This window comes from Cyclopterus lumpus, chromosome 18 (genome assembly GCF_009769545.1).
Source record: "Cyclopterus lumpus isolate fCycLum1 chromosome 18, fCycLum1.pri, whole genome shotgun sequence".
Classification (NCBI taxonomy): domain Eukaryota; kingdom Metazoa; phylum Chordata; class Actinopteri; order Perciformes; family Cyclopteridae; genus Cyclopterus; species Cyclopterus lumpus.
Window position 1 is genome coordinate 12,213,668 of NC_046983.1, and position 27,175 is coordinate 12,240,842.

Below are 27,175 nucleotides of genomic sequence, written 5' to 3' on the forward strand. Positions count from 1 at the left end.
TGTATTCAAAACACAATACTGCATATATATCTATATATGTATATATATAGATATATCTATATATATATATATATATATACACATATATATATACATATATATGAATATACTGTATATTCATGTATATGTATATATGTTTACCTATATAAGGACAAATATCAACACAAGGATCAGAATTTTCCCCTTTTTGGGAGCATCATTAGCTCATGGGACTCAGCCACCATGCTACTGGTGTGAAGCATCATTCTTAGGTTTACATTAACCATCCAGCAATTAGAAGAGAATATACAGACCCACTCTTACTTGAGGCTATACACACATAGCAGCGAAACACAAGGAAACACAATCAACCACAAGATGGCACCAACGTAATACAAAATATCCAGAGACGTTCAAATGATAATGGTGGAACTATATTTGGACTAAAGGAAGACATTTTGGCATGTCAAAGCAGTACAACTGCAGGTGGACCTAATAACATTAATTATGTCTGCACTCCATTTCTTCATAGTGTGTATGCTAGAGTTTCAGATACATTTAATGGAACACAGACAATGTTAAAGTTATTAATTGCATCTATGATTGAACTGTTATGCTAAAATGTCTTCCAACAACAATGGAAGACATTGTATGTGGCTGGGTTGAAAAAATGTCTCCCATGAAAAAGGTCTGGAAATGGTTCAATTCAAAATAAATCTTTACATAAGAATACATCACACACTCAGAAACATCCTATTTAGATGCTTGATCGAACAAAATACAAGCCATCATAAATAATGTGCCGTTTTATAATCATATACCGTATAAGGCTCTTCTGAGGCAGATAATTGACAAACACAATAAACAAAGACAAGCAATTCCATTTTACATGTTTTTATTAAAGTTGCATAAAAGTGTAACAAAATTGGGCAAAAACAAGACCTGTTGTTGATATTGCTACATTTGTTTGTTGGTTTAATCGAATCATTGTCCAAAAAACATCTCCGTTCCTTCAATGCGCATGGCTCTTGTATTTAGCCTTGATTATGATAAATCAGTATATATATATGTTTTGCAATTTTTTCGCCAACAGTAAAAAAACAGACTTCTCAATAACAGTCTAAGAAGATATAATCCAAACCCGGATTTAGGAATTAAAATCCACTCAAATTCACCTATTGATTGAGCTTGCCTGGTACAATCCGATGCCTCCAAAAAAGCAGACATGATCCACCAGGAAGGCAAAAGCAATCGCACCACAGTGATTCTGAATGGATTTATGGTTCTACTACGTGGTAATCCAAGGCCGAGCATCAAGAAGTGTCAAGAGCACAATAAAAACAGACCGGTATTCAAATAGTAAATGTAAAGAACATTATTTCATCTAATTAAAATCACTGTATCAAGTATTAAACACTCACTTCTAAAAAAAACAACAAAAAAACTACAGAATCTCATTTTGTTTTTCCAAAAAAAAAGAAAGAAAAGGAGCGACAGAAGATCCAAGGTTCTCCACACAATGCAGTTCTGCTCCGTAACACGCGTGCGTGTTCAGCAGTTTGCGTAACCTTTTAAAAAAAATGAATGTCTCCCGTTTATTTGGTTTGTGTAACATAAATAATACCTAAGGCAACATCTGTTTTTAAAAAAAAAGAAGAAGGAAACTGAAGAAAGGAGGGAGGGAGGGAGGAGGAGAGAGGGGATGCCGGGTTGAAAAGACAGAGCAGCAAGATAGAAATGGGCCAGTGTGTGTGTGTGTGCGTGTGTGTGTGTGTGTGTGTGTGTTGGCAGTGACAGAGCAAGAGACAGACAGGTCTGCTTTCACAATTGGTCACAGGAATCACAGCAAACGCTGCTGCTCCTCCAATAGGCCTGTTGGCTTCAGTCTCCGATCCGATTGGCTCAGAATGAGACACAGCTGTCTTATTCTCAGAGATGATTGGCAGCTGCAGCGGGGGAAACACAGATCTCGTGACACCTGTCTGTCTCTCTCTCTCTGTCCCCTTTTCTCTCTAAGCACTTGGTGTGTGTGTGTGTGTGTGTGTGTGTGTGTGCGCACATCTGCGTGAGAGGCAGCTGTGTTTGCTAATACGTTTCCGTTTTCTCCGCCCCAGGGCTGGCCTGCCTGTGTGTGTGTGTGTGTGTGTGTGTGTGTGTGTGTGTGTGTGTGTGTGTGTGTGTGTGTGTGTGTGTGTGTGTGTGATTGAGAGAGAGAGAGAGAAAGAAGAAAAGGAGCTTTTTTGACAGCTTCAGTGTAAAACAGTGGCCTCCATCCCTCCCATTCAGACGTCTCATTGGTGGGTCTATCGACAGGCAGAGGACGTTACAAAGTCTCGCCACCAACACGGAGCTCCAGTTCCCATGTGTGACTGCTCTGAGCTGACGTCTCACTAAACTATGTGGTGGACCGAATCATTCCTAACATAAAAGGAGAGAAGTGTGAAAAGGACACAAAAGGGGCTATGAAACAAAAAAAAATAATTAAAAAAAACAAGGCAGCTTTGTTCTGGGTCCCCTTGTCGACCTGTCAGCGCGCATGTGTGTGTGTGTGTGTGTGTGTGTGTGTGTGTGTGTGTGTGTGTGTGACAAAATGCATTCAGAAAAACCAAACAGGAACCAGTCCTATACTAAAAAATCGAATTTGTCCACCAGAACAGCAGAATATACAGGCCAGGAAAACCCCTCCTATCATGAATGTTGCTGTACATTATGTAGCAACACGCACACGTAGCATTTAGCAACACGCACACGTACACATGCGTGTGCAGGCTGGACAGCACAGGCTTCTAAAGAACCACTCTTACGACTGCACTATGCATTTGAGGAAAGAAAAAACACACAAGTTTCCCCCAATAATTGGATTTCTATACAAGCACACCCGACCTAACATGACCTACTTCTACTCTAGCCTCACGGGGAGAATGTTAGTCTATTGGTTGGACCGTACGACCACAACAGGCAGCCAGCGACCTTTTTTTAAGGTTCAACCACTATTTCCAGGGATCAAATGTTCCCTTTTTGTTGGACTAAAGATATAGCGCACAAGATTCTCCGTGGTCAGGGGTTAAGATTTTCTTCCCAAAATGACATAGTGCAGATTTGTCCACAGATCCACACACACACACACACACACAAAAAAGAAGAAAGACAGTCTTTAACTGCACCACTGTAGCAAATGTCTAACTCTACTGACTAAAAAAGTTACAAAGAAAACTAAAGTCAAGTGAATGTCCCCATGCCCTCAAACTGAACTAGAAAGTATCCAAAAAAGGTTGGCTGCTGGATCGTTTTACAGGTTTAAACCCCTCGCAAATAACTAAATAAGGTATCTCATCGGGAGGGACAAAAAAAACGCAATGATTAGGCCCTGCTTCAAGCTGATTGGCTGTTCCGTCTTCGTCGTTCGCCCTCCCACTCTTCTCTTGGCGGTTGCGGACTCTCGTTGCTCTTCGCAGCCGCCCCGCTCTCGAGTAATTATGGGCCTCGTCTCGTCTCTGCTCCTCTTCCTCTTCCTCACAAGACAGATGGAGGGTGGGATGAGGGAGGGATGAGGAAGAGGAGTGAAGCCAAACAAAGGGCGAAGGAGGAGCAGGAGTGAAAGAGAGACGGAAGGAGATTGCCTGGATAAAGACCAATGAATCCCTTGTTGTTGTTTCCCCCCCCCCTGCTCACTATTATGCGTCGTTTACTTTCTCTTCTTCGCGGAAGGTCGAGAGCAAATTATGGAGACTGGATCCAGGAGGATAACAGGAAGAGGGTTCGGAGGCGGAGGGTGTGATGAAAAGAGGAAACGCGGTTTAGTCAAAGTATTTCAAGAAAATACTCAACGGAAGAAGACCGACATCAAAATGGAAAGATGGAAAGCACGGCAGGAAGACGAGAGGTGAGGGCTGAGGTGGGAGGACGTAGGGATGAGGTTGGCGGGGGGGGAGGGTGGAGGAGGAAGAGGAAGGACGCCATCATTTCTTCTGAGGCGTAGAGAGCTTCTGCATGCCTCGGATCTTGTCGAGTAGCTCTGAGACGAAGACCTACGGGGAGACAGGAGGGACAAAACACACATATAGGGAATTCAGAAGGAAAAAAAAAGTGATCTGGGGCTAACGTGTCAGGGGGTAGGAGGATGGGAGAGAGATTACAACTACATGTAAATACTTCTTACCTCAGTCGGTTTAAAACAGTCAACCACTAAGTCCTGTAAAACAATAAAAGACAGTCTGAATATCTGAATATATATCGTGTCTTGTGCACTGTGTGTGTGTGTGTGTGTGTGTCCCTGCTGGATCCGTTTCCTACCTTGACCCTCGCTCCTCGCTCAACGTCACTGGGCATATCCAGCAGCTCGTCCACATCTATCTCAAGCTCTGGGATGGCCTCCTCCTGTAGCACGTGGCATAAAGTGAAAAAGAAAAGGTTAACACACACACACACACACACACACACACACAGACACGTCAACCTCTTTTCATTGGACACATGGACTAAGGATAGCAGGGTGGGTGAGGGTTTCTTCCCCCTGTGTTTATGTTCTGTGGCTTGTCTGCAAATAGGCCGGCGCTGCTGGCCCGTCTGTGACTGACGTGGTGCTAAGTGGCCGATGAGTGTCCACGTCTGAACACTAGAGGGCGACGTCCCTCCATGACCATCGCCGCGTTGCACACGACAGAGAGGAGAGACAAAGAAACGGAGATAGTCCAATACTGACACACATTCGACTCATTTACACACCCGTACGAGGAACATAAATCAAAGTAGAAAAAAAAAATCAATGGCAAATGTCAGCCGGCGATTGGAATCTATTGAAAACTATGAAACTATTGCGTGGACACCATATCCGCAGCACGTGTGTGACAGAGCTGGCCCGTGAGCTGCCACGTCCTGGAAGCCAAAATGGGCTCTTTTGAGTCATCGTTGATGTTTAGAAACTTTAGAGAATAACTTTATCCGCTCCGAATTTGGCTTGTAAACCACCTTGAAACAGAAATATAGCTGCAATAAGAAAATGAGCGCCTGACACCGATAAGCTGACCTCCAATGTGGAGGCCGAGAGCACCTTGGCCTCTTGCTTAGAGATGTTTGGCTCAGTAAATGAGTCAAAGTAGAAGCTGAGTTCGCTGTGAGTTCATCTTTGTTCCTTTCTCTCTCCATTTCTCGCGCCTCCTCCCTGAAGCCAATCAATACTTTTTCTTCGGATTCATCATGTCGCTCTGTGGAAAGTGCTTCGCTAGTCTGCCTCTCTTTCTCTCTTTCTCCATCTGTCTCACTCAAGCACACTAGCTCAGTGTGTGCTATCAAAGCGGTTCAACCACTGGCAGCAACGCACACACACACACACACACACACTCTGAAACAAACACTCGTTTCCCCCTCTTTTGCTTCTCAATTGCCACCCTACATTCATGTCATTCTCTAGGAGTCTCTCCCTCACTCTCGTCCTCCCCCTCGGTTAGAGTTGCCCACACCAGCTGTCTCTGCACCTGCCCAACTGTCCCCTACTCCAACACACACACACACACACACACACACACACACACACACACACACACACACACACACACACACACACACCAAATGCTGTGTGTGCACATTTGTGTGTCATATTATTAACCGAATGGCACTTTTTTTTTCCAAGTGACAAGTCCTCAACATCACACACATCCTTTCTGTTACACACCACACACTCTCTCTCTCTCTCTCTCTCTCTCTCTCTCTCTCTCTCTCTCTCTCTCTCTCTCTCTCTCTCTCTCTCTCTCTCTCTCTCTCTCTCTCTCTCTCTCTCTCTCTCTCTCTCTCTCTCTCTCTCTCTCTCTCTCTCTCTCTCTCTCTCTCTCTCTCTCTCTCTCTCTCTCTCTCTCTCTCTCTCTCTCTCTCTCTCTCTCTCTCTCTCTCTCTCTCTCTCTCTCTCTCTCTCTCTCTCTCTCTCTCTCTCTCTCTCTCTCTCTCTCTCTCTCTCTCTCTCTCTCTCTCTCTCTCTCTCTCTCTCTCTCTCTCTCTCTCTCTCTCTCTCTCTCTCTCTCTCTCTCTCACACACACACACACACACACTTTATCCAGCGTATTAATGCTCATTTTATAATTCTTTAATCCATGTGTGTGTGTGTGTGTGTGTGAGAAAGGCGGGGTACTAGGATTTAGTTCTGAGCAGGACAGCCTGTGTGTCTGAGATAGAGACTGGAGGTGACAGCCAGACTTACTGTCAGCAGGGTAAAAAACACACACACACACACACACACACACGCACACATAGACTCACAAGCAAGTTGCCACAACACACATGTGAAAAAGTGCAAAAACACCGACATACACACACATTACACTATTAACGCACTTCTTCACACACAGACACATAAGCTGGTCTCTTAAAGAATTTCCAAATTTAAGCTCTGAAAGACGGACACAAAGGTGCACACATGCTTACACTGCAGACATATTGACACTGTCTGTTACACACACACACACAGACACACACAGGGAGTGAAGTCTGACACAAAGACTGATCTGCACAACATGTGGGCTCCATGTGCTGCTACTCCAGGCAGTAAAGAAAGCTAGGACAGAAAACCTGAGCGAGGCGAGGACACAAAGGAGACAAAGGAGACGAAGGAGACGACGAGATAAGGAACCGCTCGCTCAAGATTAAAAGAGAAAATCATTTCTTAACTTCCTAACCATTCTTTATTTTCTAATTACGAACAGCATTTCATTTCTTTTCCGTGTCTCGTACGTGGCGTATACTCACACGGTGACTGTAACGCACCGATTGATCCTGAAAGGCGTGAGCGACACATTTAATACAGCTCACTTGAAAAATGATTTGAGAGACAGACTTTGTTAAATCTGAAAGAGGGGGGAGGGGAACGGGAAAGAGGAAGGAAGGTAAGAGGTTAGGGAGCAGATCGAGAAGAGGGAGCAGCTGAGGAGTGTGTGGGGGGGGAGAGCAGGGAGGGAGGGATGTTGAAAAAGGCCCGGAAGACAGGCTTCAGAGAGGAGACACAAAGAAAGCAGGGAATCACGAGGGAGGATTTCCACAACAATCCTCCAGACGGACTTACTGAACTAGTCTGGAGGCCCGAGGGGGTTTTTACTGTTGGCTGCAGATGTGATCTGGACTGAAAGGTGCCTACAAGGTATTGGCACACGCCTCGGGCGGGGGGCCGGTAAAATACAGCGGTGCATCAACCAGGAACCAGTTGGTGAAACTGGAGGAATGAGCAACACTCATTTAAAAAAGAAAGAGATGTCTCCAAATCTTCCACAGGAAACGACGAAGTGCGAAGGCTCGAGGTCGCTAACCACCAAAGACGTAGCGAGTTAGCGAGTGGGGTCGAGGACATCAGCGAGTGGCCCAGTATGTAGTGGCCATATATGCACATGGATTTGGTGGGGGGGGGGGGGGGGGTTACGCTAGCGATAACTCACGAGCAAACAAGTCGCTCGATGCTTCAAATTACGCCACGCATTCAATGTTTAACGCTCGCCGTCTCGTCTGGACGGACGCTACGTCCGTTGGCCAGCGTGCGTTTTGGTGAGGTCGGCTGTAAAAGGGTTTATTCATAACGGAGCCATCATATGAGCAGCAAAGGGATGGATAATCCATTTATGTTATTGATATACTTACTCTAGACTACCAAACAAAAGGCCAACAGTATTGGAAGAACCAAAAAAAGGTCCATGCAATAATTCCCACACTTATTTAAAATCTTGACTGTCATTTCTGTGCATCATTCCTGATATTTCAACAACTTCTGATTCTATCACGGACGTGAATGTGACTGTACCGTGTGTGTATTTCCCCTCGCTGTAAATACCTTTTCACAGTTTCATCTTGTCGTATTGAACACCAGCGTCCTCTGGGAAACAAACTGCTACTATAAACTGGCATGTAGACCCATTTGTATTTGTGCTCTTTGAATTTAATTTGACTCTTTCCCCGACAAGCTTTGCGAATATGATTCACGTGCCAACACGTGTCTGTCTGGAGGCTGCCTGCAGGACGGAGCAGGATGAGATGTGACAGTATGAGAGCGTATATGTGGGCATAGAACTACTCCTCTCACATGGGGGGGGGGGCAACATCCAGATACAGCTTCCTCACAGGACAAAACTTAAGCTACACACACACACAAGTAGGTCAGCGCCCTCGTATCACAGCAAAAAGGCCCATCGTGGCTTCTGTAAAATATCTCTGGAAAGGAGAAATGAAGATAGAGAACAATGACTTGATTTCACAGCACTCCGACTTCCAATCAGATGTTTTAAAAACTGCGATTTAAATGCGAGACACACATAATGCGGTTACAGGCTACACACAGTGAAAGATGAACTATGCTGATATAAAAAAAAAAAAATGGGATGTGAGCTGAGAAACAGCCACTAGAGAAATAGCAGATAGGACGGTGTGAATATCAGAGCAATGAGCGCAATAGACACACGGCTAATAAAAAGAAGATACAGGGACGTATTAAGTGTATTAGGGCGGATATAAGCCAATGGCGTTAAAGTGTAAGAAGCATCGTGTGTAAGTAGGTCACACAGGCCACCTGCAAGGATTACACTGCAGGTCTTCCAGTGATAACGCACTACATAGCTGTTTCCTGTGATGGGATCTGTGGAGACGGTGTAAGATTCAGAGAGCCAGAGGGAGACCACGTAGAAGAAAGGGATTCAAATGTGAGGAGGCTCATCTTTACCAAAAGCTGGATGACGAGTGATAAACGGACACTTTTGCTTTTCCTGCTGCAGGAGCAGACCAGGTTAAAAATAGTCAGACTTCAGGATGGCCAAAACAACAATGTTTGTTTTGGCTTGATACAATGCAGGGATGAAGGGGGGGGGGCTCCAGCCAGCCATCACAGACTAAAGTGATGGCTGGCTGGAGCAAGCAGGATGGAGGAAGGAGTAGCAAAAGTAGGGCGCGTGGCGCTGAACAATGTCGCCACTCACTCCAAGTTCCTTGTTTTGACTGAATCAACCAGACTCCTTTTATGCAACATTTCACTGCCTATCTTGTATGTTCTTTGCCTGTAAACACGTTTCATCGAATCGCTGTGGAGAAACAAAACACGGATTGGAGACGCGAGCGGTCGACGTGTGATCTACATGGAACCAATTTGCGCTAATAAACTGCATGCTGCACCAACACGACTGTGCCTTTTCCTTTACAATTCCATCTGCACTGTCTGAACCGCATTGAGGTCAGTCCAAGCGCGGAAAGTGCTTTTGCAGAGTGTTTAGACGTGTTTGCATAACCGAGTGGGGGAGTATGTGTGAGTGTGAGTGTGTGTGTGTGTGTGTGTGTGTGTGTGTGTGTGTGCGTGTGCGTGTGTGTGCTCCATTAAAACGATTACCCCCGTGCCGGTCGACTTGGCACCCTGACACAGGTAGAAAATAAGTGTGAAAGCCGACAACGACAAGTTGCAGACAACACAACCGCCCTCAAAAAGGCAGCATGCCGATGGACAAAACGGAAAAAAAAGCCAGAGCTATAAATCTATCGAGGTCTTTCTCGACACTTACAAATCTTAGCTATGGTAATTAGTAGTAGCGATTGTGAAAAGGGGGAATTATCGGTGAGAGGCGTCACAAGTGGCGCGCTGAAGGACGGACAAAGACGAGGAGGGCGAGAGAAGAGGTGCAGAGGACGGAAAACATGTCCGTGCATTGCTCAAGTTCAACACCATTGGCTTACGGATGAAACGTGCGCCTGCAAAGATTCACATCATTATATTTGACTAAGGGGTTGCAGGGGCACTTTAAAAAAATTTAAAAAAAGGCAACTGTAGCTCACAAAGGCTCGCAGATGAGCACACCTTCAAATTCCCACGCCTTATGCATGCGCAGGCCTGTTTGTTAAATAAACAGACGGATTGAGACATCAATTATTAGACTAAACCATTAAAACTATACAGGAACCTAAAACTATGGAGAAGTTGAGGATGTGCGGAACGATGATGTAAAAATACCTGCAGGCAACACCTGTGCACGGTCATGGGCGTGCTATTGTCGGAGGTATGTTACCTAATAATATGACTAAGTGGCCGAAGCCCTTTATTGTCAAAATAACTGATATTCAAAGTCGAAACTGAGCTGCAAATTTGCCCGCAAGCCATCTCAAGGCGCACACACACACACACACACTCACACAATAAATGCATGTCATGAACCCACTTCCTGCCATGCTCCCGCCCCCTGTCTTTATCTTTAGGTCTCTTTTGATGCCCTTCCTGTCTGGTTGGCATTACCCCTCACCGCTGCTCTCCCATAAATCACAGAGCAGTTCATAGCGTTTGGGCCACCGCTGTGGGGGACTTGGGGGTGGGGTGGGGGGGGGGACACAAGGGGATCGACGAGGGTGCATCGTGTCAGTCATCGCCTGCTGCTGCTTTCCGTCTTCTTTCTGTCCCCCTCACCCGATAGCTTATCAGGGATCTGCAGCTCTTTGAATAACAGACATTGTTGTCCTCCCCTTTCCTTCCTCCCAGAACCAGGCGGGCTCACGAAGCGTCGTGACCCCAGAGAATAAAGATATAGGATCGGTTCTTCTCTTATTGCGAAGAAGGGGTTAAAACACCAGAGCACCCAGCTACTTCCTGTCAGGCCGCGCGAACATGGTGAGATAGCGAGGGGGAGGGGAGGTCGAGCGATATCTGTGGGAAACTGTTGAGGAGGACAGAGTTGACGGGAAGTGTGTGTGTGTGTGTGTGTACACAATTAATGTAAGTGGTGCTTAAATGAATATGTGGCCTTACACACAGCCATAAACTATAAACCGCTGCAAAACAATCCATAATCAATACAATGCAATGTACTTAATCCAGTCTGCAGTGGGCATGTAACATCACATGGGTGTGTTATTGTGTGTGTGTGTGTGTGTGTGTGTGTGTGTGTGTGTGTGTGTGTGTGGCTGATTATCATCTCTATTGCACGTCTAATCAGTTGAATGTACTTCCTCCCAGGAAGAATTTCATGTCCTGTTTTGAATCTTGTGAAAAACAGAGAGACAGAGCCGCAGGCAAAACAGTTGAACTGAACCGACCTCTTTTCAGCCTGCCTGCAGCCAGGAAGGAGACGGGACTAAACCGTTTCATCATCAGTCATACATGCACCTACATGCACCTCTGTGGAAGGAGAGCCAAGCACACGCAGCTCCTACGTGTTTTTTGTTCTATTAAAAACCCCATCTGAACCACACGTTGAGCACACCCTACCAGAGCCTCCGTGTGTTTGGACTCTGCAGCCTTCATGCTGTCTAAAACAGCTCTGTCACGTAAAGTAAAAGGAACCAGAGCCTCCAGAGGCACACTGGGACGTGAGCATGCCATCGTGTCCCAGTGTGTGTGTGTGTGTGTGTGTGTGTATGTGTGTGGGTGGGTTGCTTCAGATAGTAGAGAGCCAAACCAAACAGGCTCCCAGAACACAGAACGCAAATTTATATGATGCCAGGAAACATTAATCACTATAATTAAGACGAAAGCACAGTAGTTTTAGTAGTTCTTACACAAGAAACACTGTATACAGCACTCGTAGAGTTGAAATATATATATATATATATTGTAAAGAAGGAAAATGGTAAGGTGAGCACCCAGAACACACACACATGCGCACACACGTATTTGCTAGAAATCTATTCGGAGAGGCTAAGTGCTGATGGTCACCCGACCTCGGGCCCTCCAAAAGATGCCCAAAGTCCTCTCTGCTCGCAGTGCGGCTGAATGCATCTCACACGGGCTCGTCTGGCTCGACTGAGCGGTTCAGTGGTTCCTGCGTGTTGACCGGACCCGTCTGTGCTGCAGCCTCTCGGGGGGGGGAAACACTCCGGCTGGTCCCTCGGGGTCACGACCAGCCTCGGGGAGACTTGTACTGGCAACCGAGCGGTGACGGCTAACGACGACACGAGGGCAACAGATTGTCACTGGGGGGGGGGCATCTTTCACCAAGCGGACAAAAGTCCAATTTAAAGCAACATATTGTTGTCCATTTGCTACAGCGGCACGTTTTGGACAACCTTTGGCTGCTAACTTTTCATCTTTTAATTTAAAATTCCATGCCGCTTTTAATTATTTGTAGAAACAAATGCAGCTTCTCTCTCTCTCTCTCTCTCTCTCTCTCTCTCTCTCTCTCTCTCTCTCCCTCTATCCCTCTCTCTCTCCCTCTTCAGCCCACTCAAATTACAAAATGCCTCGTGCATTCATCTGAGATACGCGACGCAGGCCGCATCTCGAGTGCCCACTTTCACCCTCCACCTCCACTCTGCGTCCAGATCGTGGCGCTCCACAGATTCACACGCAGGCCGATATCGACGCGTGTGCGTCTCGGGAATGCCGGGAAAAAGTAGGCCCGAGGTGCACTAAATTGATTTTTTTCCCGTTCTACCACCGATCGCTAAATGGGAACAAACAAAAAGAGTAAGAGGAAGGCCACACACACACACACACTAACCCTAACCTCCTCTACATTACCACTACAATTGGATTGAAACATGAGATTACGTGCAGATTAAATTAAGAATGCATGCAAAGGATTACAGCCGATTATCATTAAGTCACTATTGGCATCCATTTGTTCTTTTCCCACGAATGACTTACGCTGTCGTTCTGGCAGTTTCAGGCAGGAGTGTTTAGGCGGTCCTACACACTGGTTTGAGTTCTAGCAAAATATTCATTTTTACCCACTTTGCTGACATTTTTATTTGCGGAAGCTTTTAATTCATTCTGCCACTATTGAGACGTAATCCCTGTGGATTTCTAAAGGGATTAGAGAACATTATAGTTTTTTTAATAAAGATCAATCGTCAACACAACCGCCGACTTCTTGAACACTGGCGACACTTTAGGAGGTAAAGGCTTCGGTTCAATTCCATATTGGGTCAGTTACAGATTATCGCCTCGAAACCAAAAGCAGACAACGAAACAAGACAAACAACAACAACGCTGATGAGAAAGTGGACGTCCCAACATCATAATTCATCATTCACTAACTGGTTTATTCTTTTAGCAGCCGGTTAATTCATTTACTCTCCTCTGAAGTGTGTGCAGTCGCAGGATTAAATGTTGTTTTAGGGGTTTTAATCGCATTTACAGAATCCGACTGTCAATGGATTGCAGTGATAATCCACACAAAATATTATAAAGATTTTATAATCAGAAAGAAAAGAGACGAATGACTCAGTAAAAGCCAGAGTCCCTTCCTGAGGAGTCAGTCATTTCTTAAATCAGACTATTTGCCCAAATATGGTTGTTCCTTCCTTAAAAATAAACTTGTGTCTCAAAACTAACTTTGAGACACAAGTTTATTACTTGTTGTTGTTACTACAATTAGTATGAAAAGCTGAAACAATCGTATTGATACTAAACAATATCAAACTACATAAATCATTATTTTGATATATTATAGTAAACAACAGAAGGGACTGTTAACATTATTCCTCTGCCTCATTTATCACTTTGACTATCATCTCTACGGCCCATCTATTAAAAAGATTATTCAAATTGAATTATTTGTCTATGTGCCGACCAGCTGTCTGCCCATCTGTCCACACATCTTTCATCCATCTTCCCGAAGCCATTTTCGACCAGAGCGGTTTCATCAGTCGTACCAGAATCCGCGCTGCGATACCGAGTTCGGTTCCACACAGCGGCGACGTCACGGGAGGACATGCGGGGGGGCCAACATGGCACCGGGGCTCGAACCCAATAATCGGTGTCTGAGTGCCGTAAACCCCTCCGTCTGCCCACCGCACAGCTACGAGAGCGACAATAACATCAAAAAGTCCCTCTCAACTTCTCTAAAATACACAGCATCAAAACGGGACACGCGTCTCGCACAGCTCCGGTACAGTCGTACAAAAAGCTGCAATAAATAAAATACATATGCACAATTAGAGAAAGTGAATGAAGCCATATGATGGGACTAAAATACCCTCCTGAGTGGCTCTGTGCTACCTCACTCAACCTGCAGGCGGTTGGCTTTACTTACAAAGAGACCTCATGATGAAAGTGGAACTACTCCCCACCGAGGCTGCTGCCAACTCTTGTTGCTTACATATTGGGACAACGGCTTGTTTCATTATTTCGACATGGAAGCCAATCAAAAGAAAAATCACAAAAATCTCATATTCCTATCATTTAAAAAGTATCATTACAGCTACGACACCCTGGAGCCACGTATAGGTCATAACACTGGCCTGCGTACCAAAACGATGTCACTATTATACCCGTTATCACTTTTAAAAGAAACGTCCTCAGGCTGCTGGAGCTTTCAGCTGTCTTAAAATGCATCAAAGGACAGTGAATAGGACTTTGAAGAGTGCTCGTCTTTTGAAAAGAAGAAGCAGGACGGCGACGGGGCATACATAATACATCACAGTCGTCATATTTATGGAAGCGAAGATCTAGACGGCACACACAATATACACAGCTGTTCGGCTGGGAAGATGCGTACGAACAACTGGCTCTCGAGTCTGTAAACTGTCCCACAACATTAAACAAGTAACGGCCTGCAATTAGATCTGGGTTTCCTAATGGTCTCCAAATGCGGCCCTCTTGCCATGTGATCATTACAGGGGGGGGGGTTGGAATGACAGGCTCATCAGAAACATGACAGTGAAGGGTTGTACATGGTGGAGAGGTTTGAGACAGTCAGGCCACGGGGCCCGGCTGACATGTGACCGCAGCGCGGGCCCAAGGGTGGTGACAAACAACAGGGAGGCTGACGCCAACAGGAAAGGAATCCGCACTACGATGTGCTACTGGGTGCTGTGGATTACTGTTTACAGTCCCGCGTGCTTACGCATTAGAATAAATCACGATATGGCGACTCGCGCGGTCTGATGCATTCTTGAAATTGAAGCAGACTACTTTGTTTAAAAGGATGCTTCAACACAAATGACCCACAAGGGGGCATTTTGATTAACTGGAGTTCGTGTCAGCTCAAACCGATCAATTGTCTGACCGGCCACAAATGTGTTGATTACATTCCTTTATCTCTTATACTAACATTAAGCAAACCGTACTTTAAAAAAAAAAAATGGTGCGGCCAAATTTGGTGAAATTCGAGTGTGTGTGTGTGTGAGAATCAACAGGTGTCTGCATCGATTGTACTTTTTGGGGAAAGTTGAGTGCTGATGTAGTCTTTTATTGTCCTCTGAACCGTATTGTGTGTGACTCCTTTGATAACACGCATTAAACATTCCCCTGGATGACTCACGCCCCTTGTTCTCTCCCCCTCGTTCTCTTTCTTCACCCCGGCCTCCGCTCGCCTCCCGTTTCTTTACTTCCTTCCGGTCTTACTCGCACTCTCACAAAAAAAGACTAAAACACACACGCCTGCTCTCCCCCACCCGCAATATCCTCTCCAGCTTGGTCGGCTTTCTTTCCACTCTGCATCTTAGAAAAAGGCTCACATGGTCAGTCAGTGGGTCAGGCTACAGTGCATGCTGACTCACCCCCCAATCAAACAGGAAAAGGACTGTTCCACATAGAACCGTAGAACCACATGTGAGCTATTGACACAATGTGTGCATGCCCATGTCTGTGTGCGAGCGTGTGTGCTGTTGTGTGTGTGTGTGTGTGGGGTGTTTACAAAGACACACTGGAGTCTTTCACTCCCGCTGTGTAACAACCACTCTTTGTAGTCATCCTCTTACACACCGAGTGAAATATACTGATTGGTATGCAGACCTTGAAGTGTGAGGTTTAAGCAAATGTCCTGTGTGTGTGTGTGTGTGTGCACGTGTGTGTCCGTCGACCGGAATGACTCACTTGAACAGACATCCCAGGATGCGTGTTGTGTTTTTTGGGGAGTTTCTTTGCCCCGAATGACCTTTTTAACTGGCTGTTGTTGCAGACTGAAAATAATCTGTTCACACACACACACACACACACACTCCCTTTACTGTACGGCCGTCTATGAGTGCTCCTATCATATCATAGCAAAAGCAGAGGGCGCATGTTAGAAGAGCACGTTCTCCCCCTCTGACATCCCTGCCTCCTCCTCCTCCTACTGTTTCCTTCTTCTCTTGCCATCCCCTCCAGTTGTTTTCCCTTCTCTTCCCCCGTTCATTGCATTCCTGCTCGCCAATCCTGCCTCTGTTCTCACTCGTATCCCTGTCTGTGTTTATGTGTGTGTGTGTGTGTGTGTGGCCACATAGGGCCCTGGAGTTTGGGGATTGGACCGCCCATTCGGCCCACTGTTAACTGTGTAGCTACTGGTCAGCTCTGGCATAGTAGCGGGAGAAAACATAAGCATAGTGTGGCAGAACAAGCCTTTTTTGACAAATGTGCATGTTTAACAGCACAGTTGCCATGGAAATGATACGGAGGCTGGTGTGAAATTGAGTTGAGTCTAACCTCCAATTTCTCTTTCCCCAGAGTGTGCCCGAACTCACTTAGCACTTTATATACACAGCCAGTAATAGAGTGGCGGCGCAATGACAACAAAGACAAAGGCATCTAAACAGCCAGTAACCCCCTGAAATAATCGAAACGCTCCCGTGTTTATGTTTTCAACCTAATGCCCGCTTACAGTTTATTACATAAACTGTGAGGTGAGAGGGAATTGGAGGATTTGGAGGTTGTGTTGCAGTGCGGTTCTCGCCCTTTGTCTTCTAATGTACCCCCAGAGCCCTATCAGATGAACTCAAGCAACCCCTTCACGAGCCCTGGGAATCACCGCTCTATTGGGCACCCTGGCACAACCAAGGAGCGTTCCTCCGACAAAGCGAATGCCACATTAACACGCGACTGCATGGGTATAAGAAAGCCCGGCTCAGATCATTATTACAATCCTGCATTGAAAGCAAAAAACAGTAACAAAACAATAGCTCATTATGAATTCCCTGTTGCACAAACTCCATGCCGGTTTTATATTGAGCAGAAATATGCCACCAAGACAGGAGCGAAATAAAAAAGGGAGATGGGAATTAATAAAGGGGGGAGGGAGGGAAAATGTGGATCACGGCATGAATCAGAACAAAAAACCACGACCCGGCAGGAAAAGGAGTGAAAGATTAGGAGGGACACAGGGAGGTGGAGGAGTAGCGTGCTCTGTGTCTTTTGTCAGGGAACAGGGTTCTCCCACTCTGCTCCCTGACCGGCTGAAGCTGCCTCTCCAGTTACACGGTGGAGCAGCACGTGCTCCTCCATCTCCCCGTCTAAACGAGCCCAATGTGTCTCCATCAGTGAAGCGGCTGTAAATTAATCTCTTTGTTGTCTAACAGCCGAGGCAGAGACGGGATCAGCACAGTGAAAAGCAAGGGGGGGGGGGGGGGGTGCACTGTGGATGGAGAGCAAAAAAAAATGGGCATCGTCATTAAAGACGAACGAGGGACGTGAAATAAATCAATGCATCCCGTCTCGTGGGTATCTGCTGTATCGGTGATCTGACAATAGTAAATCATTGCATTGATTCTCGCTGTCACTGCGACAACCATTTGTGAGGCTTTTTTTTTCTCTTCTCTTTCTTGGACTCTTTGTGACCCCCGTCTGCGCAAAGTGGAGTGGAGTGGTCAACGAGAGATGGATGCGAGACGGCTGAACGAATAAATGAATCTACTCCGAGGAAGAGAAATACGCGTCTCTCTCTCTTTTTTTTTTGTATTACTAGGTTTTAATCCATAGCGTATACGAATCCATCATTGGCACACAATCACAGCACATTGATTTTAAAATCCTCTCCAGGCCATTTAATCGCCTCTGCTGGCATGTGAGCCTCCGTAGTATCCCTGCTATACTTTATTATTATGATCCTCGTGTCACGGGATATCCCTGTAACCGCCGGTAAAATCTCAATGAAAGTACAATGCAATCTGGTTTTCCCATAAGGGAGGTATCCGTTTCCAAACCCTCCTCGGCTCTCGAGCAGGGGGTTTGGAAACTTTACACTCATGTTTAACGTCGGTTTGGAATAACATAGTTACGATTAGGTATAGTTTGTCAGTGGATTGGATTGTTGGACTTCCAGGCGTAAAATGTGGAGACCGCCAGACCTCCCGAAGAGGCTGTTTACCAACCGGTCTGCCACAAGTTGACTTGTTGTATCCCCCAAAGACCGGCCTGACCTTGGGCTAACACGTGTGAGTGGTTTCACAGCCTCTTTGCCATTTTGTCTCAGCTGCAGCCAACTAGGAAGTGTCCAATCCTGTTAAGTCGTTCTATTCCTCGCGCTCCTCGTAATAGAATGTGGGTTAAGACCAGCTCAGTGGAGTTGACATGAGCTTACCAACTACTGACGCCAGCAGCCGCCCATCAGGTTACATTAGAGCCGCGTGTCACCACCACCAACGGTCTGATGTGTGATGGTGTGATTGTGCTCGGTCATGACTGCAGCTCCCCCCCGTGACAGGACGCATGACTGTACCCCTCCACCCAGACGCACCCGTATTGCCTCATGCCTTCCTGAAGAAGGTATCCCCCCCCTCCCTGTCGCTTTACAAGACATGAGGGAGGGGGCATGCACACCAGTGGGTCACACAAAGAGTTATTTTCTTAATTTCCATGTTGACACATCCCCAGTCAATGTATTTAACGACTCAGGTATGATTTCCAGTGAGCTATTAAGACTTTATTAAATGAACTCATAGGTGTGCTTCAAAAACAGCTCCAGCCAATCAGAGGAGAGAACTATTCCACGGTAAGGTAATAAAGCGGTGTCAGCTACATTTAGCCTACCTGTGGATCTGACATTTACAAAACAGCTGAAATGCATTCTTTGTTTCTTGCAGCTCATGATCAGCTTCCTCACACTCATCTTCATTACCTCATCCTCCCACTTGCATATGGCCCAGATACTATAGGTTATTGAACACGCGAGGCTAGGCCAAAAGCAGCGACAAAGGGCCCCATTAAGTGTCTTGATCAACAGTTCGCTCTCGGACAGACAATCCCCGGAGCCCTGTCACTCAGCAGAGCCGCCTGATCGATACGTTCGATCGGTTTGTTGAGATCGGGTTTATAGGGTTCGGGTCTTTACCTCACAGTCGTATAGGTCCGTTAGCTGGTTGATAATCCACTCCTCCAGGTTCAGCCTCTTCCTCAGCTCCTTGCGATCGTATTTAACGGTCACGCGCCCCTGCTTCCGAACGGGTGTCTCCGGCTCCTCCGTGGTGCCGCCCGGCGTCTGGAAATATACCCGGGGTTGAGGGCTCGTCTCCGGGCTTGTTACAGCAGCCATGGTCGATGAATTTTTTTTTTTTTTTTTTTTTTTTAAATAAAAAAAATTAAAAAACCGTAAATCTGGAAGTGTGAAAGGGGCGACGGCAAAAAGGAGTCGAAGCGGCTCGACTGGTAAACGTGTGACTTGGAATCCCCCGGAGAAGAAGCAGCGTTGGACCTGAAGCTTTTGTTGTCCACAGATCGCTTAAAGGGACATCGGCTGAGTCCACACAACAAACAGGAGCGACGGCGAAGAGGAACCGGCTTAATGGGCTATTTACAGCATGCAAACTCTGCTTATATAAAAAAAAGAGAGAGGTGAGCAGAAGCAGAGCCGGTCTCAACTCTTACTTCAGTACAAAGAGAAATCACACGCCTCTCTCTCTCTCTCTCTCTCTCTCTCTCTCTCTCTCTCTCTCTCTCTCTCTCTCTCTCTCTCTCTCTCTCTCTCTCTCTCTCTCTCTCTCTCCACGAGAGGTGCGTGCGCGCTCTCCGACTGGACTCAGGCGCATCCGAGGTAGCGCTACTGGGGGGAAAAAAATGAAAAAGAAGGAGGAAACAAAAAAAGGCAAATGTTGTCTTCTTTTCCCCCAACTTTGAAAACCAGTTCACTCCCCCCCTTTTTTTCTCGTTTCCTTTCTCACATACCCCTCCCCCTTATCTGTCCCATGTGACCCCCCCTTGGAGCCCACTTCCCTCATTTGAACACAGTTCAATTCACTTGGCAGGAGAGGAGGAATATGCTCCGCTGTTATGATCATATATGCACGTCAAAGACAGACTTTAAAAAAAAGAATATTCACCGTTAGAGGCAAACCAGCATAAAGAAGACACATTGAGCTGCAGTGCATTGTGCAGTATTTGCGCTAATTGCTAGTTTCCTTTTAGGAACCTTGACGTCTTCAAACACTGTGCTTGTCTCCTCTGGAATGTGTGAAATGTATACAGACAAAATTACACAGCTACATTTCACAGTGTATGCAAAAAGATAAGCCTACAATTCAGTGTACAATAAATTGTCATTGTATGTATTCCATGTTTGATAAATGTTTGTTTTTCTTCTTCCAAGGTCACACCCTGGATGTGGAAAGCAGCTGGATTTTCTAGTTGGGGGTTCAGTTTTGGGACTTCATTTTTACATTTCATCCTAAAGCTTCAACAGATACATATACATATATATATATATATATATATATATATATATATATATATATATATATATATCCTTTTTTTTAGACGACTGGAAGTGTTCCATTAACAGGAAAGAAGTCCCAGTTTTTCACAGTCTGTCCATTGTGTTGTCACAGCAGGGAACCCCACACCCCGGCTAGGCTGGATAATAATACGAGTTTTAATAATAATAATATAGGAGATTGAAGTGTAGGGGGAGATAAAGAGAATTCACAATGTCTGTCTGTCTCTCTCGCTCCTTTGTCGTGTGTATGGGTGTTCACATCTGTCAACATGCTCATATTGGTGTGTGTGTGTGAGAGTGTGTGTGTGTGTGTGTGTGTGTGTGTGTGTGTGTGTGTGTGTGTCCTAACCGTTTCAGACAACCATGGTAACTAGACTTTAAAAAAAACAACTGAATTATTCAGTGAGCATGTCTGAAACTTACAGTTGAGTAAGCACAGACAGGCCAACACACACTCGTACACACACGGTAACTCCAACGTGCACTTCACGCACATACACAGCAAAATCAAAAGTGTTGGATTTTCAGTGTTAGGGTTGAGTGTTACAATATAGAGTTATTTCAACTCAGCTTTAGTGTTAATCAACCCCAAGAGAGTTATTCTTCAAAAAGAGTTGGTGTTAATACAGGGAGTCAAATGTCATATTCTGCAAACAACTCTACAGTGTTGATTTTACACTACAGCTAGTGTTACCCATTCCCCCAGAAGTCTGCATGTTTGAAAGAGGCGGGATCAAGGAGAGGGATGATTCATTTTCTGTTATTTCTATTGATGAGTTGGTTTATTATAAACCCTATGATAAACAGTTATCTAATGAGATGGATGACAAAAATATATATTGTGCCACATTGCCATGTTGTGTGACCCGTGCTATTGTTTTGTGTGACCTGTGCTATTGAGGCGGCCACTTAAGAAATGTTATTGTAATGCAAATGCTATGTTTGTGGTGGGCTTGAAAATAACTTTTGTATTGATGATTTTCTTCTTTGTAATTAAGTACTAGGAATATACTGAATTCAAAAGTAAAATTGTATCATGTATATAGCATTAGGGATTATAAATCCCTACAGTGTTTACAAAAATATATAAATCAACTCTACAAGAGTAAAATACAGAGTTTCATTTTAAATCCTCTATAGTGTTACATAGCTCAGCAACTCTAGTCGGTGTTAAAACAGAATATACAGATAGTCAACTATTGAGAGAGTTGCTTCAACTCTATCACAGTGTTGAACATTTAACACTTTTAAAAGTGTAGTTTTAACTCAAAATAGGGTGGACCAATATAGACACTTTCAAAGTGTTGAATTTAACTCTATTGGTGTTGAATTAACACTGCTGATTTTGCTGTGTATGCATGCAGTGCACTATTGTGGAAAAAAACCACACAATGGGTCACCAGGTAAACGAAGAAAAGGCATACGCAAAATAGTTGTGGTGACCTAAGCGGTTTATGATATTTGTGTCTTTCCACTTCCTGTAAAACATACACAGACCTCCAGAGAGGAAGTCAGTATAATGTTTGCATGCCACATTGAAACTGCTGCGGCCTTGGGGGGAGAGTGACAAGGTACAAGGCTCGTACCCGATATTATAAGATAAGATATTACTTTATTTATCCCCAGGGAGAAATTTCGTGGAGCAGCAGCAAACATGTTTACAATTATAAACAAAATAAAATAAAATAAAATATAATGCACAGGTGGGAGAAAATGCCAAATAAAGCTCAAATAAATTTAAAAAAGTTTTTTATTATTAAACTGCAATCTGATGAGTACATTTACAATGGTGAATTTAAAACTTTTGTTCTTTTTAATCTTTTTATTTATTATTTACTTTTATTTACTTTTTACTTAAATTACTTTATTAAATTCTTGAATGTAATATGCCCTGCTATTTTATCTTATTGTATTGCATATATTGTAAACATGTTTGCTGCTGCTTCCAACAAATTACCCCCTGGGGATGAATAAAGTATCTATCTATCTATCTATCTATCTATCTATCTATCTATCTATCTATCTATCTATCTATCTATCTATCTATCTATCTATCTATCTATCTATCTATCTATATATCTATCTATCTATCTATCTATCTATCTATCTATATCTATCTATCTATCTATCTATCTATCTATCTATCTATCTATCTATCTATCTATCTATCTATCTATCTATCTATCTATCTATCTATCTATCTATCTATCTATCTATCTATCTATCTATCTATCTATCTATCTATCTATCTATCTATCTATCTATCTATCAGCCCATACAGCCCATGGCATGTCACTGCAAACCAGACGTTCCCCTGCTATTGATTGATTTTATTTATATGGACTCCTGGGGCTTCAATTGGAGGACTGCTCTCAGGAAGGCAGGAGCCAGGAGTCTAGGAAGTCATCCACCCACAGGGGGGGACTGTTGAGCCGTCTCCTCCCAGTACATTCATGGGAGGATCATGTGACAAAGGGCCCCTGGGCACAGACATGCGTCTCCTGTCGTTTTATGATTCTCTGTAGTCAATTTGAGATCTCTTCCTGATTGTTAATGTGTGTCATTGAGTGACATTTTGTAGCTGAAGGTCGGGGGGGGGGGGGGGGGGGGGGGGGGGCTTACACTTTTAGCCCCTGGGCCTGGGAGGCCCATTCAGTAATCCATACGTGAGTTAATTTGTATTCACTGTGTTTCTGGCCATTCATTGCAGCTACTCAGGAATAACAAGGCTACACTTGGTTTATTCTAAACACATTATATTATTTTAAGCCTTCTTCCACAAGGAGGTCAGGGGTCAACTACTCCCCAGGAGACCTATACCAAGTCACATCAACTCACCTAGAGTTGGGAGGAATTTTCGACATCAAGTGGAATTTTCTTTTCAATAATTGATTGACATATATCACATGATGATGATAACACCAATACACAAGCATACGACGACACTGTGGAATTGTACTGCGAAATAATTTTAATCCAACAATCCAACATGGTATATTGACTTTCATGCACCGATTCTCCTTTTTTGGAATCCCAATCAGTGTTCTTGCTGCAGCATATTTTCTTTATAAAGTGCTATTGTAAACACAATGGTTTTAGGCGGATTGAGCAAAACTTCACACGCATCGCTGTGATTGTCAGCTGTGCATACACACAGACAGGTAGGCTACACCCCCTGTGATTCTCACAGCTCAGGAGATCAGAGCTGAGACTTGTGCGTCCACATTCTTAACTGTTGCACAATGCAGCCAGCGCTGCACAGACGGTAGTGTTGCCACGCAGCCACTGGATGGTAGCACAGGATTATATTGCAGACAGTGACAGCGGCGAAGGAGTAGGAGTTCAGGGTGCAATGAGTAATGGAACCATCATGAAAGATAGTTTGGTTCCCCAGCTGTCATATCCATCTGCATTGTCTCTGAACGCCTCCTCGGGGGGGGGGGGGGGGGGGGGGGGGAACTGTAATCAGCACTTTGCCCACAAGCCCACATGATGGCTTCTCGAGACAATAACCGTGCAGCGTTATGGAGACGGATGGGTCCGGCCTCGAGTGAACTGTCAGTGACTTCAGGCCAACAATCTCAGCTGCGCAGTGGACAGTAATCTGATCAAGTTTTTCTTGCTACTGTTGACTGAGTCAGGCCTTTTTTATTAAAGCTAGTGTGTGTACTGTACATGCTTGTGTGTGTGTGTGTGTGTGTGTGTGTGTGTGTGTGGGGGGGGGGGGGGGTTTAAGGAGCGCAAGACAGTGAATATGCCTGTGTGTCTTAATACAATGTGTCTTTGTGAGCAGCTTTGCGTTGGAGAGAAAGATCTGTCTGTTCCTCAAAAAGGAGAGAGAGAGAGAGAGAGAGAGAGAGAGAGAGAGAGAAGAGTGGTTGTGACTCTTCCTTTTCTCTGTAAACTCTTTTCCACGTGTCTCTGGCCCTCACTTTGTTCCATTTTTAACCTCTGATGTACCCCTGTTATTCTCTTTTCATAACCCTCTTTATTAACAGGCCATTAGGACGTTCCTGACAGCCTACCCTTATTCCGAACTCAACCCTGTTCTTCCTTCCCTCCTTTCATGCTTTCCATCTTTCTTGCTGACATTCTTCCTTTCTAATACTTGTGATTTCCTTAATGTGACACAGAAAATAGGACAGACCTTGTTAAACTGACACAAAACAGCAAACACAGTAAATACCGAAACATGATTAGATCTTAGTGATGGGGATCTAGTATTTCATCAAATAAAACAGGAATATTCTCATGCCTTTCATCATCTTGTGCGGTGTTGCCAATATGTGGATGTATTCTGTTACAATAAACACCGATTTATATTATTTAGACTTGTGTGGCACTCGATACACTTGAGTTGTATATGTCTACTGCTGAAGATCTTGAGTTTGTTCAACCTGCTGGTGGTGCTAGAGGATCAGAGAATTGTCAAAGTCACAAGGGTTCATCCTCTGGGGATCTCGAGTAAACCAAATGTCACGCCGCTAAACCTTAACAAATCTGGGTGGCGCGACAGCAGTCGATACCATCATCTTGAGATGGGTCTAGAGAGCAGGACCGAAGCACCCTCATCAGAAGTTGGTCACCCTAATCAATAAGTAGAAAGATGAAGTAGAGCCCCGTGTGCACCGTGTCCTGTTGATGTCCACCTGTTGGAATGAGTGAGCAGGAGGCAGAGGAAATGGAGGGAGGATGCTGTCTATTGACACCACAGGTGCCTGCACTTCAAATGCAGCGTTCAGCATAACATCGTCTGGCTAAGAAGGATAGAGAGGAACGATAGCGTGCATTTTTGTTATGCGCCAGAGAAACACAATATCCCTGCTTATGCATGTCTGCTGCCCTGTTGGAAGAACGCATATCCATGTGTCCATGATTTATTTGTTGTCATATGAGAGGTCATGTGTGAATGTGGCTATCCCTTTATTGTCGGTGCTGTAATGACTAGGACAGTTGAGCAATGACGTTTGGTGAGACGTTTAATAGGTACAATTAGCGCAGGAACACACACACACACACACACACACACACACACACACACACACACACACACATACACACACACCACCTCAATGCTATTCAGTCCAGCTCCTGAATTGTTAAACAATGTATGTCCTACTGGATGTGTCCAACACTGACACCAGGCGTTTTTAATTTTTTGTTCATGACAGATTATTTCTGATCGATTCCTTTGGATTTCCTCTTTCTCGCGATGGTTTTGTTCAGGAAACAACACACCACCAGGTTTTCACCAAGTCAGTCAGTCAGCGGTCTGCAGCATAGCACACATTCCTGCCGGTGTAGTTAGGGAGTTGAAGAATGGCAACAATTGCCAAAAAATCAGTTGCTCTGTAGGGTGTTTGAAAAAAATAATAATTATGAAAAGTCCAATGTTGCTTGGCAGCGGGATTTGGAACGGGATTGAACTGCGCAGCCTGCTTTGCTCTCACGCTTCTTAAAACATGACACCAAGACGAGGCAGGGGAAAGTCATCCAATGGCTTCAATTACCTTTCCTCCAAAGCCTCTAAATTATTTGCTGTTTATAGGTTGCAGATTTAACATCATTTACAAAATGTATCCCTAATCTCACAACCTGACTGCATGAGTAGCGCCCCTGTTGCTCCGGAATGACCTCTAAACTGATTACTGTGCATTTCCAAGAGCTGCCACTATGTTTTTAATAACATTACTGGCACACGTAGTCGTCGCTGTCAACACAAAGGAAAATAATTGGAAGTAATTAAAGGCAAAAGCAGCCTTTAATTATGCCTTTGCTTCCTGCAGACTGCAGTTAAATGCCATGTGTGCCTGTGATATTAAATAGAGATGGACCTTGAACATGTTCATTATTCATGCTATGTCAGTGAGGTCGCCAACATTTTTTGGGTGTGTGGCCCGTCTAAATAAGAGTTTGACATTTGGGGAAATCCACTTATTTGCTTTCTTGCCAAGAGATGGCATATAGATGGCTAAATCCAAAAAGTAATACTGAAAGTACTTGACTATTTTCATGTTATGCTTCCTTATAGTTGTACTCCACTACGTTTCAGAGAGAAATGGCTACTTTTTACTCCACTACATCTACAGATTAAGACATGCAAAACATATGAGGAGCTATGGAGCGCTTTACCTTTAAACAAGCCTAGGCCAGCTGGTTTACTGTCCCCTAGCCCCAGTCTTGTTGCAATGCTAAGCTAACCAGCTGCTGTTTTCAGCTTCACATTTAGCACACAGACATAAGAGTGCTATTCAATCCATCGTCTATCGTCATAGAAGCGACTGCATTTTCCCCCAAAATGTTCTCCGATCCCTTTGAATGGACCTCAGCTCAGAGAAACCAACGAGTTGCTCACAGTTTCTTTTAAATGATGGGTGTTTAGATGCCTGAAGAGGTGAAGGGATCTAGCATTTCATCAAATAAAGCAGGAATATTGAACTCCCCCACCCCATATTTATTAAGCCTTTTATCATCTTGTGCCTCCTTAGATTAGTCCTGGCTGCCGTGTGGTCTTGCCAATATTTGGATGTATAAACCTAGGTTTATATTATTTAGCACGGTGGTAGACTTGGGTGGTACTCATACACTTGAGCTGTATATGTGTACTGCTGAACTAAAGGGATCATTAAGAGGGACAGCTCACACATCAAGGTCAACTAGTCAGAATGAAAGAAATGTATTGTCTGTGAAAACTGTCGTATTTGTCCTCTTTGGCTCCAGAAAAGAAAAGAAGAAGAAAACAAGTAGTGATGTCATCAGGGTTATCTGCGCCATGGTTTGGAAGACTACACGTGTCCAACTAAACCCGTATTACAAATGAAATGCACGTTATCGTTGCATCATGGGAAGTGTGTGA

At 44.6% G+C, this 27,175-nt stretch overlaps 1 protein-coding gene across 1 annotated transcript; it reads right to left on the reverse strand.

Moving 5' to 3' along the window:
• Positions 1-857: 857 nt before the first annotated feature.
• ppp1r14bb (protein phosphatase 1, regulatory (inhibitor) subunit 14Bb) lies at positions 858-19,717 on the reverse strand. The gene is made up of 4 exons (XM_034556725.1): positions 18,943-19,717; positions 4,273-4,356; positions 4,139-4,171; positions 858-4,007 (listed from the first exon to the last, which is right to left on the reverse strand). Exons 1-4 carry the CDS (start codon positions 19,141-19,143, stop codon positions 3,939-3,941), a joined length of 387 nt encoding a protein of 128 aa, XP_034412616.1. The 5' UTR covers positions 19,144-19,717; the 3' UTR covers positions 858-3,938.
• Between the last annotated feature and the right edge of the window lie 7,458 nt (positions 19,718-27,175).